The sequence below is a fragment of the Anopheles marshallii genome, chromosome X, assembly GCF_943734725.1.
Source record: "Anopheles marshallii chromosome X, idAnoMarsDA_429_01, whole genome shotgun sequence".
Classification (NCBI taxonomy): Eukaryota; Metazoa; Arthropoda; class Insecta; order Diptera; family Culicidae; genus Anopheles; species Anopheles marshallii.
Window position 1 is genome coordinate 15,281,995 of NC_071325.1, and position 21,301 is coordinate 15,303,295.

General features: G+C 40.4%; 2 protein-coding genes across 2 annotated transcripts; both read left to right on the forward strand.

Moving 5' to 3' along the window:
• The first annotated feature begins 996 nt into the window (after nucleotides 1–996).
• LOC128712952 (protein sidekick) lies at nucleotides 997–14,836 on the forward strand. Its single transcript, XM_053807821.1, has 13 exons — nucleotides 997–1,303; nucleotides 4,453–4,551; nucleotides 4,725–4,901; nucleotides 4,986–5,861; nucleotides 5,937–6,056; nucleotides 6,174–6,329; nucleotides 7,740–7,866; nucleotides 7,929–8,416; nucleotides 8,891–12,319; nucleotides 12,406–12,684; nucleotides 12,754–13,074; nucleotides 14,119–14,504; nucleotides 14,597–14,836. Exons 1-13 carry the CDS (start codon nucleotides 997–999, stop codon nucleotides 14,834–14,836), a joined length of 7,005 nt encoding a protein of 2,334 aa, XP_053663796.1.
• Nucleotides 14,837–18,613: 3,777 nt separating this feature from the next.
• Nucleotides 18,614–20,377, forward strand: LOC128710607 (nudC domain-containing protein 1). Its single transcript, XM_053805578.1, has one exon. The coding sequence runs from the start codon at nucleotides 18,614–18,616 to the stop codon at nucleotides 20,375–20,377; it is 1,764 nt and encodes a 587-aa protein (XP_053661553.1).
• The last annotated feature ends 924 nt before the right edge of the window (nucleotides 20,378–21,301 follow it).

Sequence of the window (21,301 nt, forward strand, 5' to 3'; positions counted from 1 at the left end):
CTTGACGGACGGATTTTCCCCTTTTCGATTTTTTTTTTGTTTTTTTTTATTCGTGCTGTGCTTGTGAGCCACGGACAATCGACATTCTGCTTCATCTTATTCTTAGCATTCGGAACCGTCCAGGCTGATCGTAGCAGTGTAAATTCTGGAACGCTGTGAATTCTTTAGTGTTCTTAGGAATAACGTGTTGTGTTTAGTGTCTTTTTTGTGCCTTACGTACCTAGAGCAGCGTTGTGACTAAAAGCTGTTGTAATCAAATCAAATTCAGTGTGATCATGTCTTAGCACCGATCAACTATATAGCAACGGAACGGAAAGAAACATACCTGGAATCAAGCCGTAGTTCATGTAAAGAAACACACCCCCGTCATCGATCAGCTTGGGCGTCTAACAATCAATCTATTTTGTTGAATATGTTAACTAATGCATGTGTACAACAAGAAATACGCAAGATACAGTTATACATAAGCATGAGAGTTTGAGCTATGTTGAATTTTGGCTGCATAAATCATGCTTCAGTGCTGAGAACAATCTTTTGTTTCATACGTGCATCGCGGTAAGAAGGTCGGTTGAAGTTTCAATGTATACGTGCACACGCTTCTAGCGACGCGTTGATTTTTTATGTGAAAGTGTGTGGCTGTGTAAGTGTAGTTTTGCATTGGTCCGTACCTGCCCAATGTAATACGTTGAATCATATTTTTGAATGGGAATTTACACAAATGAGGTGTAAAGTGATAGTAACATCATAAGAAATATCTCTTCCATAACGTCACTTAACAATTAGTGGCCGAATCCGAGACGTTTGGCAATTAATTTGCTATCGTAGCAAGCTGTTCTCAGGCTTCCTGCTGGTTAGGGTGGATCTAGAGAAGTGCGTAACTTTGGTAGTTAAGTATGACCATCCAGGATCGTACAGCAGGTGGAGGACGGCGTGGCTGAGTTTAAGCAGTGGTGTCGTGACGATATATAAAGATCGACATACAACAACGTGATACACATGGCATCGCGTCTTACGGGCGTGGATATACGGGGGCGAAACAGCGAACAGCGGCTACTGACGAGAGTCATAGGAAATAGACCGATGCAAACAAATTTGTCCGTTATACTCCGGACTGCAGTAGGAATGATGAACCCCAGCAGAGAAGAAACGCATCGATCACGGAGACGCCGGCGAGGACGACGACGGCAACTATTGTGGAGCAACGGACGATCGACAAGTATGACGATGATGCACTTGCTGATGTTGTTCTGTTTTCTACAGAATCCGTTGACTGGGACTGTGACCGGTTTTAGCATGTCACCAGGTAAGGCTTGCAAACTGAAACTGCTCTCTTTAGAGACATCTTCATATTCCCGTTGCTTTCTGTTGCTCACCCAGTTCTATTCCTTCTCACAGAATGTGCTTTATGCGCTCTTAATAGTTTCCCACGACTTCCTTATTGGAATATAGCAAACAAATAAAACTCCGGTTCTGAGATCTGCTTGTAGGATTCTAGCTTCCCGTAACAGATAACTCCAAAATCCAATAGCTATCCTTTTGTCAACATAAATCATTTTAAATTAAAGAAGTATTAATTTTCAGCCTAATAATCTTACGTGTGAGAAGAAATGATTATAAGTTCTGATGAAAAACAGAAGCTTAAGAGCTGTTATAATGTTATTCGTATAGTTTGCAAACAGTCCATTAAAATGTTCGTGTACACTTTTCCTATTGTTTGCTAGATTGATTCCTTGTGGTCTTAAAGCTATTTTAAAAATGTATATTATAGAAAGGTATTTTGAATATACTTTAAAATTTAGCTTCATATAAATATATTTTTTTATTTAATTTCCAGTATGATGGCTTTTGCCGTAATCAAATAAATTCTTCCTCGTGAATGTTTTTTTTGTTTTTTTTTTTAAACTCACTTGAAGCTATTTTGATTCACTTCACTCGTTTTACTGGAGTTCTTTTACATCAAATCAAAGGTTATTCAAATATACTATCTTAATTAATTATTTACCATTTATTGTTTATTTTCGTGATGTTAATTCGTCATTTCGTCCCATGCTCGTCATTTCCTCGTAGAGCCACTGCTTCGTCAGCAAGATGTTTGTCAATACAAAACGAATCCATGTCCCATGGTTTTTTTTCTATACCTTCAACATGTTTTCGGTGTGTTGAGGATTTGTTTTACCTTCTGTTGCGTAAACATTTTCTTTGGCATTAGTAACTCCGTAATTTCTTCGAAGGAACTTAATTTGGGAGTTTTCCATGTGCTCTGTTACGAACTCATCCTCAATTATATCCCAACGACACAAGTTCATTTATGATTGGTTGTCTGGCGGTATTGATCTGATTAGCTTCTGAACACTTTATAACAGGCCTAAGGTTCTTCAATGCATTGACTAATGCACCGAAAAAACAGAGGTTCCAGGAAGCACATGCTTGTTATGCGGGATTCTACTTCTTCAAAAGGGGTGTTTTCGTATCTTTAGATTTGCTTATTGTGCGCACAATTCATGCAAATGGATACCGGATTCACTGTAGTTTGATAACTTCCCTGGCAATACTTCATTTAATTTACCTCGTTATTCTTGAACTTGAACAGTCATGTGTTAATTGATTTTTTTTGTAAATTGTCTTTAATGGAAGGATACGAAGTTCTCTTTAAAGGAAGTTAGGTAAATTCAGTAAATCAATAAATAAGTAAATTTTACTGATTATAATAAGTATCCAACAACGTACATCAATTTAGTATCGTTGTGTTTTTTTTTCCTGAAGTAGAAAAAAGAAGTTCTTTAGATCAATAGAACTTTGGTTCTACTGATGAAAATAATTCACGACTGTAGGTAGTGTAACTTTAGGCATTACTGGTACCCTTCCTTGTTGCACTCTATGATATCATTCGCTATACTGTTCAAATTAGCTTAAGACACTTTGACGTCTTGCCTGTATTAATCCAACGAGGAAGCCTCAAAACAGACGTCGATTCTGTATTTATGCTCTGTTTTTTAGCTACCCCCCTAAGTTTGCCGTAGAAAACAAAACATTTCCATGTCGTTACATACTAACTGACCGGTGTTTAATGCACTGAAACCAAACAAATCAAGAATCCCAGACTCGCCCACCATCGCTTAAACAAAATACAGTAAAGCAGAGAAGAAAAACTGTACAGACAATTTTCACGTCCGGATTCCTTTTCTTTTGATGCTAAGCAACGTAATGTTTAAATGCACGGCAGTATGCTACGCCATACACACGTATACCAATGAAGTTCACGGTGGCAGCAGCTTGCATTTGATCATAGCGTAGCATAACTTTAACGCCGGCAATAAGGCAATAATAATAAGACCATGAAGAAGAAAGATAGATTTCAGCGGAAGCATACTTTGAGATGCACAGGCACTCGAGAAGCGTACGTGTTGGTGTGCGTACATACTCGCAGGATTTAATAATTTCGGACAGAATGTGTTAGTGTTGGAATGCCTGTTTTCAATCGTTTCCATGTGTTATTTTGTTGGGTTACCTACGACACAAAGAGCTATGCTTCGAGTATGGAGGGCATAAAGAAGAAATAGAAATACAATTAAAGAAGTTGAGAAAAATAAGAGAAAGGTTAAGAACACTGTACGACGTGTATGAGTTTTCCTCTTATTCTGCAGCATTATTAGCAGGAAAAATATGCGAATAAGAAGAAAGTTTGCAGGTGGATGAGGGGATGTGGATTGTTAAGTAATCACAGACGGAAACATTGCAACCCATCTCTGGTAGCTGTTTATTTATTTTCTTTAATGCATGTTAGAACAGTCAGTTTCTCAATCGCAATACTCTTTAGTATGTGTAAACTCCACTTTTAAATAACAAAAAAATTGCATCAAGTATTTCTACATGTATCGCACATGCACTTCATGTGGTATTATTTTTTTGTGATTTGTTATATTTTTATGTCATTTTTCTTCGTAGAAACTGGATTTTTTGTTTAGTAGTAGACTTTTTTTTTTTTTTTGAGAAATTGTAACAAAGTTATATCGAGCAAGATCGAGTCGCCGTGGTCTGGTGGGTGTATTTGGTGTATTTGGGTGTAGCAGCGCTTATCGCACACGACAGTACCGAGATAATATCTCATCCGGACCATTAGCCCAAAACAAAAATTGACTATCAGGCTACGTGACCAGTTCTGACCAGTTCTAACGTCGTCTTGGCCGTTTAACGAACAAAAAAAATCGAGTCGGGAAAAATGACTTGAAATGCTCAACTACATTGGTCAGCTCTGTATACTCGGCTCTGCTTTTACCACCTTCACCTATTATGGATGTACACACTTACGTTCGTTCGTCTTGTTTTACCTTCCAGATGAATTATCCGTTTGCAATGTATGCATTGGATTAGCTCTTTTTCATGCCTTTCCCATTACAATGTGAACTGTGAAGCGAAGGAAAATTAATGCAACGCAAAAAAAAATCGTTTCAGATACCCAACTTCAAGCACCTCGATTCACCACTCAACCGTCTTCGTCTGGTTCGATTGTGAACGAAGGTCGAACGAAGATTCTTCAATGTCACGCATTAGGTAAGCTTCATAATAACTGATGCTTGAAAAGCAAATGTAAAATATGAACATGGTGAAATAAGCATGTTGCAAGGCAGACATACCGATTGAGGTCCCAATTCGGTTGTATTTTTACTAATTTATCTTTAAACTGTCTGTCTCATTGTCTACTAACTTATCATTGGCTGTTATAGGTTATCCACAGCCTACATATCGTTGGATCAAAGATGGCATCCCGGTAGGAAACTTCAGCAATAGCCAGTATCTTAAAATACTGAATATTACACGTGATAATGCCGGTTCATACCAGTGTGAAGCAGCAAACAAAGCTGGGACCATTTTTAGCGAAAAAATCGATGTTGTTGTTGCTTGTAAGCATATTCTCAATCTTATTATCATAGGCTTCTCATAGACTGAATAAATTAAAATATTATGGCTTTATTGTTACCTTCCAGATATGGGTGTATTTGTTGATTTGTCTGAAAAAATCGTTTCGGTAGTGTCAGGCTATCCTGCAATATTAAACCTTTCATACATAGAATCGGTCCCAGCACCCTCAGTGACATGGCAAACAGATGAAGGCCCGTTAGAGTACAACATAAAGTACGCGCAAACTTCCAGTAACCAATTGATTATCTTGAGCGCTGATGAGGGAGATATCCGTGCGTATCGAGCACGCGCCTTTAATACACAAATTGGCCGCGAGGAAAGCACCGGTTTTGTGCGGTTAAATGTAACTGGCAATCAGTATACCGAGATTGCACCGGAGATAATTGTGCATCCGCAGAGCATGAAGGTTGTGCGTGGCGCACAGACGGTCGAATTGGAATGCATTGCCAATGCGCGTCCACTACACGAGCTTGAAACTATTTGGCTAAAGGATGGCATTCTGATTGAGAATACCGGCATTCATTACACGCAAACCGATCCTTGGAATCGCACTGTCACGCTGCTTCACGTGAACCTGACACACACGGGTGAGTACACCTGTCAGGTGCAAATGCGCACCGGGGGTCATCCGATCGTGTTCTCTGTGGCGCAGGTTACCGTGCAGGAACCACCTACGTTCGTGACACCGTTGCGTACCGAAACGTTAGGCGAGTACGGATCGCGAACCGTATTAGCATGTGATGTAATTGGTGCACCGCTGCCGAAAATAACTTGGTTCAAAAATGCGCGACCGATTGAACCTGTAGCTGGTCGGTATACCATTCAAGATGATAATTCCCTGGAAATATACAAGCTGGGAATGGATGATACGGCTATGTTCCAATGTCTTGCTTCAAACGAGGCTGGTGAAAAATCGGCCTACACTTGGCTGAAGGTTAAAAGTAAGTTTTACTGATTATTGTTCTTAGCACTGAGATGTATTTTATTCTAATTAATCTTTTCTTTTTGCTATTTAGCCTCAACCCCTATAATGGAAATGGCACCGACAAATCAGACGGTTCTTGATGGCAAAGATGCTACAATGAATTGTCGAGCGATTGCAGCACCTACACCAAGCATTTATTGGATCTACAACGGTATGTACAATAGAAATGATTTCAATGGCTAGTTTCTTGCATACTTTAATTGCTTGTTTACATACTTACATCCTTCATTTTATCGATACGAAATTTAACATTATTGTTGATTTGCAGATACATATCCTATTGAAACTACCGCCAGAATGCAGATTCTTGATTCGGGTGATCTGTTATTATCAAACGTCCGTGAAGCCGACAGTGGGCTTTACACGTGTATAAGAGAAAATGAAGCAGGGCGTATTACTGGATCAGGATATTTAAACGTACTAGGTATGTGATGTACAACTTTGCCTATTTATGTGTTTGTGATACTTTTGTGACTAGCTAGTCGGAATGATTACAGGTCAGAACTGCGGGGTATATGTAAATTCTTGGTATTCTTCCCGAAAGTTTAACACTAAAATACTTTGCCCGCTATCACGGACGGGGTTGCTGAAAAGAATATCAAAAGAAAAAAAGATAAGAAAATGATTCAAATACACTACTTAAGATTGTATACATTCAGTCCGCCATCAAATCTGTACCGGATCGCAGCAATGGCATTTCGTCATGGCCATTATACGCCATTCATGTATGGAGCCGCGTTATGGCTACAAGTTTTAGGGTAGTATATCGGCCTTGAAACGCACCTGGTACTTACATGGTCATTGATTCTTGCAAATTATACAATTGAAATTTTCATACATAACGTTCAGGGAATATCACAGTTTGTTCACTGTTAAGCATGTTGCTCTTCGTAGGAATTATAAATACCTTCGCTACCCCTGCGCAAACAAATGGGTTCGAATGATAAAAGTACTGACGGCCGGTCGATTCATATATTATTTGTCCTGCGTGTATGTTCAACCCTTCAGTCTCTTTTGAAATGGGTATGACTCAGTCAGAAAGCATGGATTGCAAGCGTGTACGATCTTGCACAACTGCATAAACAGAAAAACCTGCAACAGACCTGATGCAAGACGATTGTAAATGATTTAGAGTACTATAGCATTGCTTATTCTTTGTCGTTTGAACTTATTCTAGATAATGTGCCTGCAAACTTTTAACCCGCGCGCCGCATTGGTTGAACCAACCTGGGTCCACTTACACAGTAGTTAGCCATTTAGACAGATATTATTATTGATATATTTTCCAAGGTGTGATCGATACCTCTTACAGCATCAAACGTTAGGTATGTTCACACGATACAATTCCTACTGATTTGTTCACCCTCTGCGAATTTATTCGATACGATATCCTATACGAACGTATTCGAGCAGTGATAGTAAATCTCTTTGAACAGAAAAGATTGGCCAACTTTGGTGGACAGCACAGATCTTTTGCTTACAATCTTTTAACAACTCATTTAAAAATTCAGTTGTACTGAAGGAACGATATCTGATCTCAGTTGCCAGAAAAAAAGGTAAATATATTCATAAAGGATTAGTATCGTTTGAACACGAAACACACGCGTGTCAATATATATTTATAATATATTTTTATGCGATAGTATGGGTAAGATTTGCAGTTAAAGATTTGTATCGTGTAACCGTACCGTATTGAAAGGCATTTCAAGTTACTCTGAGCCATCCGTAATAAATCCAAGTCATAATAATCCAAGTAATAGCTTTGCAATTGTCTGGATGCACATAAACGTTAATGTATAGAGCTAATTATGTAATTTATTTTATTATTTTCTAGTTCGAACACAAATTGTTCGTCCACCAGCAGATACAACCGTTCTGCTTGGGCATTCGGCCGCATTGGAATGTGGTGTGTCAAGCGATCCCACGGTACCGTATAATATCGATTGGTATCGAGAGCCTAAGTAAGTAATTAGCAGTATTCATTGTACGAGCTACATAAATGATATATTTTTCACCATTTCAGTCGCTTGCCTATCAAAAATAGCCAACGCATTGGCGTTAAAGGAGACGGTACACTCGAAATTACAGAAGTGCGTCCTTCAGATGTTGGTCAATATTCATGTATCGTAACTTCTCCTGGTGGAAATGAAACACGCTCAGCCAGGTTGAGTGTCATTGAATTGCCATTTGCACCGTCAAACGTACAGGCTGTGCGACTTAGCACGCCTCAAAACAGGGCGATCAATGTGTCCTGGACCCCCGGTTTTGACGGCAATAGTAAAATTATTAAGTTTATCGTTCAGCGACGTGAAGTACCAGAACTAGGACCCCTTCCCGATCCGCTACTAAACTGGATTACAGAAGCGGCCAACGTGTCCGCACAGGCAAAATGGATTTTGTTAACAAATTTAAAGGCAGCAACGGCTTACCAATTTCGAATTAGCGCGGTCAACCGAGTCGGTGAGGGTTCTCCGTCGGAACCGAGCAATGTAGTGAAATTACCACAAGAACGTAAGTTTTTATTTATTTATTTTCATCTTACAGAAATAATTGTATTTATATCATTCAACACACAAGTTATATATTTAAAACCCTGGTTAATGTAATTCAAGTTATCTTGAAAAATGTCCAGAATAATCAGAGAAAAATTTCTCGTTAAGATTACTATTTATGAGTTTTATCTAACGTCTATCTTCAAATATTTATGTTTAGTTTTTATTTTAATCAGTAAATGAATATTGTTTTGATTAACATATCCTCATCTTTTTTCTAACCATCAGCAGGGTGGAATAAAGATTTTGGATTTATTGTATTCGTTTTATTGATTAATCTTATCAGTGTCGGGTTTTTGTTCTTTTTGGCACTTTGTTTTTTAATCTGGCATTTGGCTTGCAATAACAAAATTTGTTACTATGTAAATTATGTGATTTTAACTTACAGCAATAGATTAACTTTTTTTTCATATTTATAATTTATCTTCAACAGCTCCGTCAGGTCCTCCTGTAGGATTCGTTGGTTCGGCACGTTCATCAACTGAAATCATTATACAATGGCAACCACCCGTCGAAGAACATCGGAACGGGCAGATTCATGGCTATATTATTCGATATCGACTTTTCGGCTACAATAAGAGCCCGTGGAATTATCGCAACATTACTAATGAGGCACAGCGTAATTATCTCATCCAAGAGCTAATCACATGGAAGGACTATACTATCGAGATAGCCGCTTATAACAATATGGGTGTTGGTAACTACACAGACGGGGCGAAAATCAAGACGAAAGAAGGTGTTCCAGAAGCGCCACCGACAAATGTTCGTGCACAATCACTCAACTCGACTGCTATCCGTATTTGGTGGACCCCTCCTAACCCGCAACAGATTAATGGTATAAACCAGGGTTACAAGTTGCAGGCCTGGCGTTTCGAAAAGCCACCTCTTCAATCTTCGGCTGCTGGGTCTAGTGTTGGAGGTGTAATAACTGGGGGAACTAATGACGATGATAATGAATTAATCGAGACAGAAATGAAAACACTTACCGTACCACCGAATTTATTGGATCCATTGGCTGAACAGAGTGAAGTGCTAAGCGGATTAGAGAAATATACGTCATATAATATTACTGTACTGTGCTTTACCGATCCAGGAGATGGTGAACGTAGCGAACCAGTACCAGTACATACGCTAGAAGATGTTCCTGACGAAGTAAGTGCTTTGCAATTCAGTGGAATTTCTGATCGTGAAGTGAGTGTAGCGTGGGAACCACCGCGACGCACCAACGGCATACTCATCGGATATCAAGTTCGTTACTATGTGAAGGATCAACCGGACACAGTACGTTTAGTTAACTTAACGGCCGAACAAACACGCCTCAAAGTAACACATTTGACGGCAACGACGCATTATACGTTTGAAGTGAATGGATGGACGGTTGTGGGAGCTGGACCTCCGAAAGTCGCTACAATTCAGTCGGGAATCGAACCAGTTTTGCCGCACCCACCTTATCAGCTGGCACTGTCCAATATCGAAGCTTTTTCGGTAGTTATACAATTTACACCAGGTTTCGACGGCAATTCATCCATTACTAGTTGGATCGTCGAGGCACAAACCGCTCGGAACCTTACATGGTTTGTAGTGCATGAGTTGCACGATCCGGACGCTTCAACGGTGACTGTTTTAGGCTTAACTCCCTTCACAACATATCGATTGCGTATAACTGCTTGTAACGTCGTCGGTCGCTCGGAACCATCAGAACCAACGAAAGATTTCCAAACGATCCAGGCACGCCCGAAACATTCTCCTTTTAACGTGACAGTACGGGCAATGAGCGCCACCGAATTGCGTGTACGATGGATACCGCTGCAGCAAACTGAGTGGTTTGGTAATCCGAGAGGTTATAACATCACCTATCGGAACATCCATGAGAACGATATATTACGTTCATCTGAGTCAACCACGATTAGGGCGGTGGATGTAGGAAAAGGCAATTGGACATCTGCAGGCGTTTCAGAGAGCAACTTATGGGGACGTAGTGTATTAATTGAGGATCCTACTGCCAACTCACACGTTTTGGATGGACTAGAAGAGTGGTCAGTGTACGAAATCGCTATGACGGCAGTGAACGAAGTTGGAGAATCGAACGATAGTCCACATGCATTTGAACGTACACGCGAGGCAGTACCAACGATGGGTCCGGCTGTAGTAGAAGCTAATGCAACTTCATCTACAACCATTGTGGTACGTTGGACGGAAGTACCGAAAGTACACCGGAATGGACAAATTGAGGGTTACCGTGTGTACTATGGTTCGGTAGCAGGTCGCACCCCTGTACTACACAAAACGATCGCCAACAACTATACCTTTACGACAACACTAACCGAGCTGAAAAAGTATGTGCAATATGACATCCAGGTGCTGGCATATACCCGGCTCGGCGATGGTGTCCTCAGTACACCCCCGGTACGCATTCAAACGTTTGAGGATACACCGGGCGCACCGTCGAACGTGTCGTTTCCGGACGTATCATTCAGCATGGCGCGCATTATATGGGATGTGCCCGAAGAACCCAATGGTGAAATTTTGGCTTATCGTGTAACGTACCTATTGAACGGGTCGCAGAATCTAAATTTCACGCAAGAGTTTCCTCCATCCGACCGAACGTTCCGTGCAACGCAGCTGCTCGCCGAGCGATACTATTTGTTCAGTGTGACAGCTCAGACACGACTGGGATGGGGAAAGACAGCGGCTGCCCTGGTTTATACTACTAACAACCGTCAAATCCCACAGTCACCCTCAGCGCCACAAATTTCACGCTCTCAGGTTCAATCAGAACAGATCACCTTCAGTTGGACACCAGGGCGTGATGGGTTCGCTCCTCTGCGCTATTATTCAGTACAGTTTCGTGAAAATGAAGGCTCCTGGACGCTAATACCAGAACGTGTAGATCCAGCCGTAACATCCTACACGGCGAGCGGTTTGAAACCCCATACATATTACCAGTTTCGCATACAAGCCACGAACGATCTGGGCCCATCTAGCTACAGTAGAGAGAGCATTCAAATTCGTACCCTTCCGGCCGCTCCATTCGAAGCTATAACGGGTCTAAAAGTGGTTCCTATTACCACGACGAGTGTACGTGTGCAATGGGTAGCTTTGCGGTCCAACACATGGAACGGTGATGCGGAGACTGGTGGCTATCGTATTCTCTATCAACCTTTATCAGACTTTCCTTCCACGCTGCAGAGTACACCGAAGATGGACGTTCTTGGTGTGAATGAGGTGTCGGCTGTACTTGCTGACTTAACCCAAGATCGTAATTATGAAATCATCCTGCAGCCATTCAACTCACAAGGCTCTGGGCCACCGTCGCCTCCCGTTGCGGTATATGTTGGCGAAGCGGTGCCAATTGGAGAACCGCTCAACATAGAGGGTATAGCAATATCCTCTACTGAAGTACGATTGCGTTGGAATCCACCACAGCAAAACACACAAAATGGAGAACTGTTGGGGTACAAGATATTTTATCTTGTTACCGACTCATCGGCCCAAGATCTCGAACCAGGACCGTCGTCAGATGTCGGTGGAGTTAATGGTGGAAGTGTCGCACGCCGTAATAAAACTCCAGAAGAGGAGATTGAAGTTGTACCAGCATCGTATACGACGCACAATCTCGTTTTTCTTGACAAATATACCGAATATCGTATTCAGATATTAGCGTTCAATCCAGCTGGCGATGGGCCACGTTCTGCACCAATAACCGTAAAGACACTTGCCGGGCTTCCCGGTCCACCAACGCAGTTACTTTTTTCGGACATTACAATGAACAGTTTGACAGTTAGCTGGGATGTGCCCCGTAAGCGAAACGGCCTCATACTTGGGTATATTGTAGCTTACGAAACAACGGAAGATAATGAAAGTATGTATGCTGTATTCCCTCGTTACAATTAAATGTAGCATTTTATTAATTTGCAATGTTTAAATTTCTATATTTTCCTTAAACAGAATTTAGCAAACAGGTGAAACAGAAGGTAACCGGCACTAATTTGATCGTACAGAACTTGGAGGAAGAAGTAACCTACACGTTTACAGTGCGCGCACAAACCATTGATTATGGTCCGGCAATCAGTGGAAATGTAACCACGGGACCGCAGGATGGTTCGCCTGGCTCGCCTCGTGAACTAATGATTGCAAAGTCACAGGCCAGCGTACAAATGCATTGGATCAACGGACAGTCAGGCAAAGGGCCGATTTTAGGTTATTACATTGAAACTAAAAAAAGAGGTAGGATTCTATCAACCGTGTATCTTGCAAATGTAGATATATTTCAAGTTTATGCATTTTTCTTGGTAGATGATCTGCGTTGGGAAACAGTAGCACGGACAACGAATGGCCCCATACAAGAATTTACCGTCAGTTTTCAAAATCTATTGCCGTCGACTGCGTACAAATTCCGCGTGATTTCTTACAACCGTTATGGTATAAGCTGTCCAGTCTATTCCGATGATGCCGTCCTTACACCTTCGAAGCTGTATTTGGAATACGGCTACCTGCAGCTGAAACCTTTCTATCGACAAACTTGGTTCATGGTGGCACTTGCGGCCACTTCCATCGTGATAGTAATTATGGTGATCGCCGTGTTGTGTGTGAAGAGCAAAAGTTATAAATACAAACGTGAGTATGCCTATGATTTATTTAGTTTATAATAAGAAAGAGCGACCAGGGCCGAATGTTAGGTTATATTTTATTTTCTTATTTTATCATTTATTTATATCTTCTTCTTCATCGGCACAACAATCTCGAGGTCTGAGCCTGCCATTTCTGGCAGTACTGGCAATATTTCTGGCAGGCACGAGGATTCGTAGCTGGATAGTCAGTTCTGCGTACTGAGGTTTGGGCTGGATGGGATTTTGGACTGGTCTTATCGTGTAAAGACCAGCACCGCTACCATCATGCCCTCCGAGCCACCCCATTTTATTTGTTTATTTGGTTATTAAAATTATCACGACTCTTCGCCGTATCATCAGTCGCATATGAACTCAAGAGAGTTCAGTTCTCTCAAGGCATTTCCTCCTTGTGTTTTACTTGATCCAGAGCATGCTAGATTTCGTGTTTGATTTTAGCTAGTCATTATTTTAAAAATTAAATTAAAGAAATAAGATTTGCTTACTTTCCCTTACGCTTTTCCTTACGTTGTGATTTTCTTTATTTTGGTACTTCTTTGAGTGAACTGCATGTACATCCTTCACGTCTGTTGTTCGACTGACTTCATATTCTTTATTCTCTCTTTCTTCGTCCCATTTCTGTTACGAATGGTCGAAGGTTAACTTTAAAAATACTTTGATATATATAGGATTCAAATCGTTAAATCAAACTGAACCCGTGAACACTGTAATTGATATATTATTTGTTGATTAAGAAACAAAGAGTTGATATTTTTATTAATTTTAGAAGCTACAATGCGTCTCCTGGGTAACCAGTACTATTTGCATGATGATTCACTGTTTCGGCTGCAATTATTCGGACACTATCATTAATTATCTTTTTGTTTAAAATAACTCTTTTATTTAATTAAATTTATTAATTAAATTTAATTTAATTTTAATTTGTTAAAGCTCTTTTATTTAATTATGGGATGGCTTGGCAAAGATAGTCTTTTATTCTCATCATATTTTTTAAGGTATCATGTTAACAATTTTTAAAATTTTATCCATATAGAAGAGGTTCAGAAAACTCTCGAAGAATCAATCGCTATGTCCATCGATGAGCGGCAAGAGCTGGCATTGGAGCTTTACCGTTCTCGTCACGGTGTGTCGACGAACGGTGGAATGAATGGAGTCAATGGTGGCACCGGCACGATGATTCATAGCACTCTCGGGCGCCGAACCGGTACAATACTAGGTCGAAAGGGTGGTGGTGGGGCGGGTTCCAGTACGGCAGCTGCAGCAGCAGCGGCAGCTTCATTGGGCAAGTCTCCTCCGCGACCATCACCCGCATCTGTTGCCTACCACAGTGATGAAGAGAGCTTAAAATGTTATGACGAAAATCCAGATGATAGCAGTGTTACGGAAAAACCGTCCGAGGTGAGCTCCAGCGATTCACAGGTCAGTAAATAATTATTATACACTGCTATACATTTCATGTTTGCACGTTATGCTTATTTTTCAAATCCATTTTTATAACATATTTTCCATAGGCATCGGAAAGTGAAAACGAAAGTGTCCGGTCGGATCCACACTCTTTCGTGAACCATTACGTCAACAATGATCTGTTGCGGCAATCCTGGAAACGTCAAAAGCCGGTGCGCAATTATTCTAGCTACACTGACTCGGATCCTGAAGGATCGGCTGTTATGAGCCTGAACGGAGGACAAATCATTATGAACAACATGGCACGTTCACGGGCTCCACTGCCTGGCTTTAGTTCCTTTGTGTGAGCAATTTCTAATACGAACTGCCATGATTAGCTCCCACACCTGACAATAGCTCAGCAATAGTAGCAAAGATATTGATGTCTCATTTATCAGATATCTAATGCGGATTGATAAGATAAGGACAATCTATACTGCCAATATTATTCACAAAACTATGCACTCACGTATCAGTTCAATCCTTTACATGTCTCAGAAGATTTAAGCAGTGATAGGAGAGTGTGTATACGAGCTTAGGAATTTGACAACAATAATTTGTTTCAAATGAATTTTAATTACATTACAAGTCTCATTAAAAGGAGCCGAAACTGGTGACTTATTTTTGGTGAATTTTTACATGGTAGCATTAGTAGTACTAGCCGAAACAAACAGTTGTGCATGTTTATGGAAATTGTAGCATTTAAACAAGATATATTAAGAACCCTTTTACCCCATCGCCTTTGTTAGACACTGCTACTGCAAGATAGGATTTGTAATGATCTATTGGACGATAAATTTTATTTTAAGCGATAGCAAACTTTATCGAATGGCGCGCAGAGGGCAACAACTACTTACATACACAGAAAAGAATTATGTGATAATCGGATTATTTAAGGATTGACAACAAATTGAAACTCGATTTGGGCTCACCGCCATTCTTGGCATTTTAGTATTCCGTATTCCGTCCTCACAGTCCAGGTTTATGCGCCAATACGCCAGGTATGTGGTGGGTCAAAATGCTGCGCTAGAAGAATGTATTTGGAAGTATGTACGGTTTACGTATTTTGTACTGCAATTTACTCGACTGAAGAGATCTACTTTTTATTTTGCTTTGTCCATTTTATTTGTCTACATTTACGTGAGTATTTTCAACCTAAGAAAAAGCCATTTTCGTAAATAAAATATACAAATATACTTTAGACGTATGAAAGGGGTCTAAATATAGCTTTGGATGAACGAATGATTTGAAGTATTGAAAGAACTGTAAAGCTTTACGATACTAGCGTTTCATGGTAAATGCTCAGACAGCAATAGACCAATTAATATTTCTGCTTGTGTTGGCGTATTACTGTAGCGGTTCTATATAACATAAAACGGCTATGTTCCTAGTAAAAATGATTTAATTCTTCTTTTTTATCGACATAACAACCTCAAGTGGTCTTGCCTACCATTTCTGGCTTTCTGAGACTTTATTTACCCGTAGCTGAATAGTCAGTCCTTGCGTACGAGGGATTTAATATTCGATCGTAATTGTAATTCCATAAACATTTTCAATACAAAACAATTTAACAATTTAAATCGCACAAGAACCACTCGGTTCAATTGTAGAATGAGAAAAGGAAATACACGTAGTTCCCAACATACTAGATAACTAAATAGAAGGAATAGAAGAAATATCGGATGAATTCATTAAACCACTGCGACTCCGGATTACTCTTGTGTTGCCTTCAGTAGTCGATACTGCAATCAACAATCGAGTCAACGTGCGATTTGACAGCGATTTTGCTGAAACGTTCTACGGGGTTTTATTTTTTAAAATGAGTTTTTCTCTGTTGTCCTCTGGATTTCTGGTAGATTTCTTTGGCCAGTTATTATAAAGTTTTATTGCAACTTTCTACAAGTCACTGAACAGTTTACTATCGAATTTCTATAATATCAGCGTTGGTTGTTTCGCAGTTTCTTTGAGGTTTCTAACAGTATTATTCCACAGCTTAACCTTTGTTTCAATGACCAAAAATACACCCTTACTTCTTCCTTACCTGGTTAGGTCATACATTTCGTATGGAAGTTAGGACCTTTTCGCGATGAATGCGGATCTCTTCAGTTTTAGCTGATGAAATGTTTTCAAACTATTAGTAAAGCTTCACAATACTATTTTTTAGTCTATTAAAAAAAATAATAATTATAAAAATGCTATTTCATATAAATTTTTCATTCGAAGCTTTTTATACCCCTGACTTCTAAGACCACCCTGGTAGGTCATACATTTTATATGACAGACGCCTTATTCTAAAAGACCTTTGCAAGCAATTAGTAGCAAAAGAAATACAACCACGTTCAGAAAATATGCAAATAATGCGACATTTTGGACCACGCAGTGGAGTAGAAAGTATGTTAAAACAATCTTTAGCTTCAATCTTTGAGAGAAAATGTAGATCCAACCCATGATGTAGAAGAAACCCGTGATGCGTCAGGTCGTGTAAAACATAAGGAAATTGTTACATGTGTGAAAACCGGCGATCTGCAAGAAAGGCATGTGAAAAATGTGAAACCCCCGTCTGCGCTTCACACACATGGAACAAAATTTACTGTAATAAGTGAAAATAGAACTACATAACGTAAAAACGCGTATTTTTTATCTTTTCCTGTTCTTTAAAGTTGTGATGCTAATACTAAACTTGAAGTATACAATCATGAATTAATGAGAATTTATGGATTTGTAACAGGTTTTTGGGGTGTAAATCCTTTCATGTATAAAATATCAATAACAGACTGAAATATATTTTACATGCACTAAAACTGTTGTATCTCAAACATATTATACACAACAATGTGTTGCAGCTTTACTGATAATTAAACATTTCATCAATTAAAACTGAAGAGATCCCGCATTTCAACACGAAAAGGTGCTAACTCCCATACAAAATGTATGACCTACCCGGGACGGTGGTCATAGAATTAAGGAGTACGAATCGAATATAAAATTAAAAACATGTTTTCAAAAAAAAAAAAAAATCTTTGCATCTACGAATTGATGAATAACATGGTTTTCTAGACATTCCTAAAGTTTCAAACGGATAGCTCTATTATATTTATTGATGATAAGAATTAAAAGTGTAAAACATACCCGGGTAAGTGGTCATTGAAATGAAGGTTAAGCAAATTTTTTTAATACTGTCACTTTGGTATTTCAACTATATTGTTGGAAGATTGTGTGATACTTATCCGACAGGAAGTTGCGTTCCTGTATCGTTTGAACTCAGACGGTAAGTTGAGGTTAAGATGTGGATGGTATACGAGCTAGAGGAACGATGAATAAAACTAGATTTCCAACAAATCCGAAGGGGAGTTGCATTCCTGTATCGTTTTAACTCCGACGGGGAGTTGAGGTCAAGATGTGGATGTTATACCGGCAAGAGGAACTATCGATACAATTTGGATTCGATCAAGTTCCCCAAAAATAGAATCGACCGGTACCAAAGTAGTAGTGGTCCAGGTGAGGATTGTATTCAGCAACAAGAAAGCATAAATAAAAGTAGAATTTAACCACGGTTGGATACTCTCAAGTTTTATCTCAAAAACCGTATTTGTTTGGGTCTATTCAATAGCGTATATCGGGGAGCATCTGTATATAGTTACCCAAATTGTCAAATCAATTGAAAATGGCGTCGAAGGAAAGCTAACTTGCTCTAGCTTTCAATATATTTCCATGTCAATCTGTGCCGCATACACGTTTTTGCTGACATTGCAATCCGCTCCTGTATCAATATTTTGAGCGATTCTAAAGTAAATTGTATAAAGCAGTGTACACGAAGTTCTCATCATTCCTTCGTGGGTCGGATTTAAAAACCAAGCGAATCGCGTTGGTGACGGCGTGACATATCTGGTATGAGATAAGATAATATTGTTAACTCGTTCAGCGCCACTTCATCCGAGTTTGGGTGATGCTCTATGCAATTTGCCCTAAACGATTTTCACACGGCGGTGAAAGTGTTAAATTACATCGGTTAAGCCTAACACTAATAGAGAAACACTTTTAAACATTTCAGCATTAATGAATGGAGTTATAACTAACAACTAATTATGCCACACATTGAGCTAGTGCCCGATCGGAAGCTGTTAAAAACGAATTTTGATGGATACAAACTATCTCTCGAGCCAGTGCCGGTACTTTCGACGGATTTTTCCAACACCAATGGCCCGCACCGTGTAAAACCTAACGAACAGCAGTTTTCATACTACCATGCCCGGCTTTTTAGCATGCAGAATCATCTCGTGCGAGACCCATGGGCAAACGGGCAGTGTTACTACATCGATGTGACTGGCATTGTACAGCGTGTGTCTTACGATACTATGCTAGGGCGGATGCGTCCGCTCGTTCCAGTGTTTAAACTACCGCTGGTGGCCCCTGATGGGGGTCACGATGACGTGATTGCCAACCACCGCTATAACTGTTCGCTGGTGTTCCCCTCCGAGCAGCTGTGCCTTCTCTCGGATGGATGCGGCACCGTACGTGTACTAGAGACAGGCGATAGAACAATTGGACGTGAGTGGAAGTTACAATGTACATTCAGACCACTGGAGCATAATCTCACTGAAGGTGTGCTGCCCGGTGGTAGTGTGTTGCTTGATGGGCGATTCCTCGTGCGGGATGGTAAGCGTTCGTTGCACGTTGTAATGCTACAAATCGATCACCAGCCTGTTGCAAAATCAAAATCGCTTCTACATTGGTTCACGCTTGAGCAATCTGTACCATCGACGTGGGCTATGAGTGTTTCGCGGACATTGCAAAGTGAAGGCTACCCGAGGTACTGTGTGCTCGATTACCATGCAACAGCCATATTGGTGGCGTGCGATGAGCCATTTCGTTTCTTGCACGATTCGGAGCATCCCGTCGTTATGCTGGAAACACCCTCTATGCCCGCCAACACACAAGACAAACCTGCCTGGGAACAGTTTCCCTTCCGGTGGACGCAAACATTGGAAGAAGTGAACGTTACGTTCGATAAACAGCCTGATGTTCAGTATCGAGTTATGATTGAACCGCCATCACCGAACACCGAACCCTATTTGAAGGTGTTTGCTAACGATGTACTTGTGATTGATGGGTCGCAACTCTGCTCAAAGATAGATCACGAACAGACCATTTGGGCGATGGATTGGAAGACACTGGAAATTACACTCCAGAAGCAGAATGCTGGTATTGGGTGGCCATTTCTATTCCCCGGCGGCCCGGAGGAAGCTGTACCGGGAGTTTCCGACAATCACAGCCAACAGTCCGATTTGCCACCCGTCACGAACCTAAGCGCTCCGCTGGAATCGTGCGACTTTGAAGGTGAACAGGAGACCTATTATACGCTCGAACGACTGTCCTGCAAGGACCATGCGGTAACGCACGCTGTATCTCTTGGCAATCGGCCACCACTTTTCGCGGTGACTTTACGTGCCGGGTTACCAGCGACCTTTGCCGTGCGGCACGATGTCGATGCTTGCCTGTGGCAGTTGCAGCCAGTATCGATTGGTACGGAGGACTGTAGGTTACAACACGAAGGAACGTTGCACGCATTCGGGTATGTGCAAGCATCAAAACGCCAGCAGAAGTATCTTGGATGTTCACCCGGCATGGGGTATGCAGTGATCTGTGAGTCTCACCGTGGAATTTACATCTATAAAAGTAGCTACGGTGCTGGTTTGCGCAACCGTAATGGAATGCAGGTAGCGATTGGTCAGCATCAGTTCGTGAGTTTGAAGGACACCGGAGAAGTGTTGGGCATTAGCTGCGAGGACGAAATATTACTGTTGCTTACAGAAAAAGCGATTCACGTGTTGCAGATTACCACCGAGTAGGGTGTAATATTTGTGCGCCACATCTAATTTCATTTATGGCTTTGCCACGGAGCACTTCCGAAATAGTCTGCTTAGGCTGAATTAATGGCTGGCGATTTAGCAGATTGCGGGATCGAGCTTTCACCGGACAGAAACAGTGCCCAATACCCCGTTGAAAGGATTGACCTTCCAGTAACGTGGTAAAATTAACTCTAGCTAGGAAGTTAGTCATGGTAGGCAGGACCTCAGTAGGTCGTTATGCCAAGAAGAAAAGCTAAATCAATTAAAATTATTATAATTGATGGTGTTATTTGATTTATGATTTCTATACATATGTAGTAAAACGCGAAAGGATAATTTTTTTATTGCTATGTTGAACTTTGGATAATCTGAATTACAACATGACCGTGAACATAGGGCTGACTGCGTCCATATGACGTAGGTCGATATAAAAAACGGCGTTTCGCCAAATAATTAATAGTTGCTCCACATGGTAATAAATGTATTTGTAAGACACAACGATATATTACTCAGGAAATTTTAATAATTCGTGAAATACAAGCACAGGTGTGTATTTTTTCAGGCCTTACCTTTGAACTAAATAAGGGAAAGTAATGCTTATGTAAATGGTAAATGTGAAGGGTAGATTCAGAGATTCTGTCTATTTTTTTGTTTTTTTAAATTTTGAACAGTCTAAGGTAATCTCAATACCAGATAATATGGTTTCTTACCTTGTTTACCACAAATTAGGTTTCAAAGTTAAGGTACGAACACACGGAATTGAGCGTATCCTGATTCAGTTTATTCCACCATGATGAAAGAAGCCTCAATATGTACAGACTTTGAAAATTTGACTTTCACTCAGAAAAAAAGGGGGTAAAGTACCTTGTAATGGCTAATAAATAAATAGATTGGATGAATTTAAGGTTTAATTTAAAACGGTGG

Coding starts and splice junctions, on each gene's coding strand:
- LOC128712952 (XM_053807821.1), top strand. CDS start 997: ATGGCATCGCGTCTTACGGGCGTGGATATACGGGGGCGAAACAGCGAA. Junction 7,867..7,928: donor GATTGGTATCGAGAGCCTAA/GTAAGTAATTAG, acceptor TCACCATTTCAG/TCGCTTGCCTATCAAAAATA. Junction 13,075..14,118: donor CAAAAGTTATAAATACAAAC/GTGAGTATGCCT, acceptor TTATCCATATAG/AAGAGGTTCAGAAAACTCTC.
- LOC128710607 (XM_053805578.1), top strand. CDS start 18,614: ATGCCACACATTGAGCTAGTGCCCGATCGGAAGCTGTTAAAAACGAAT.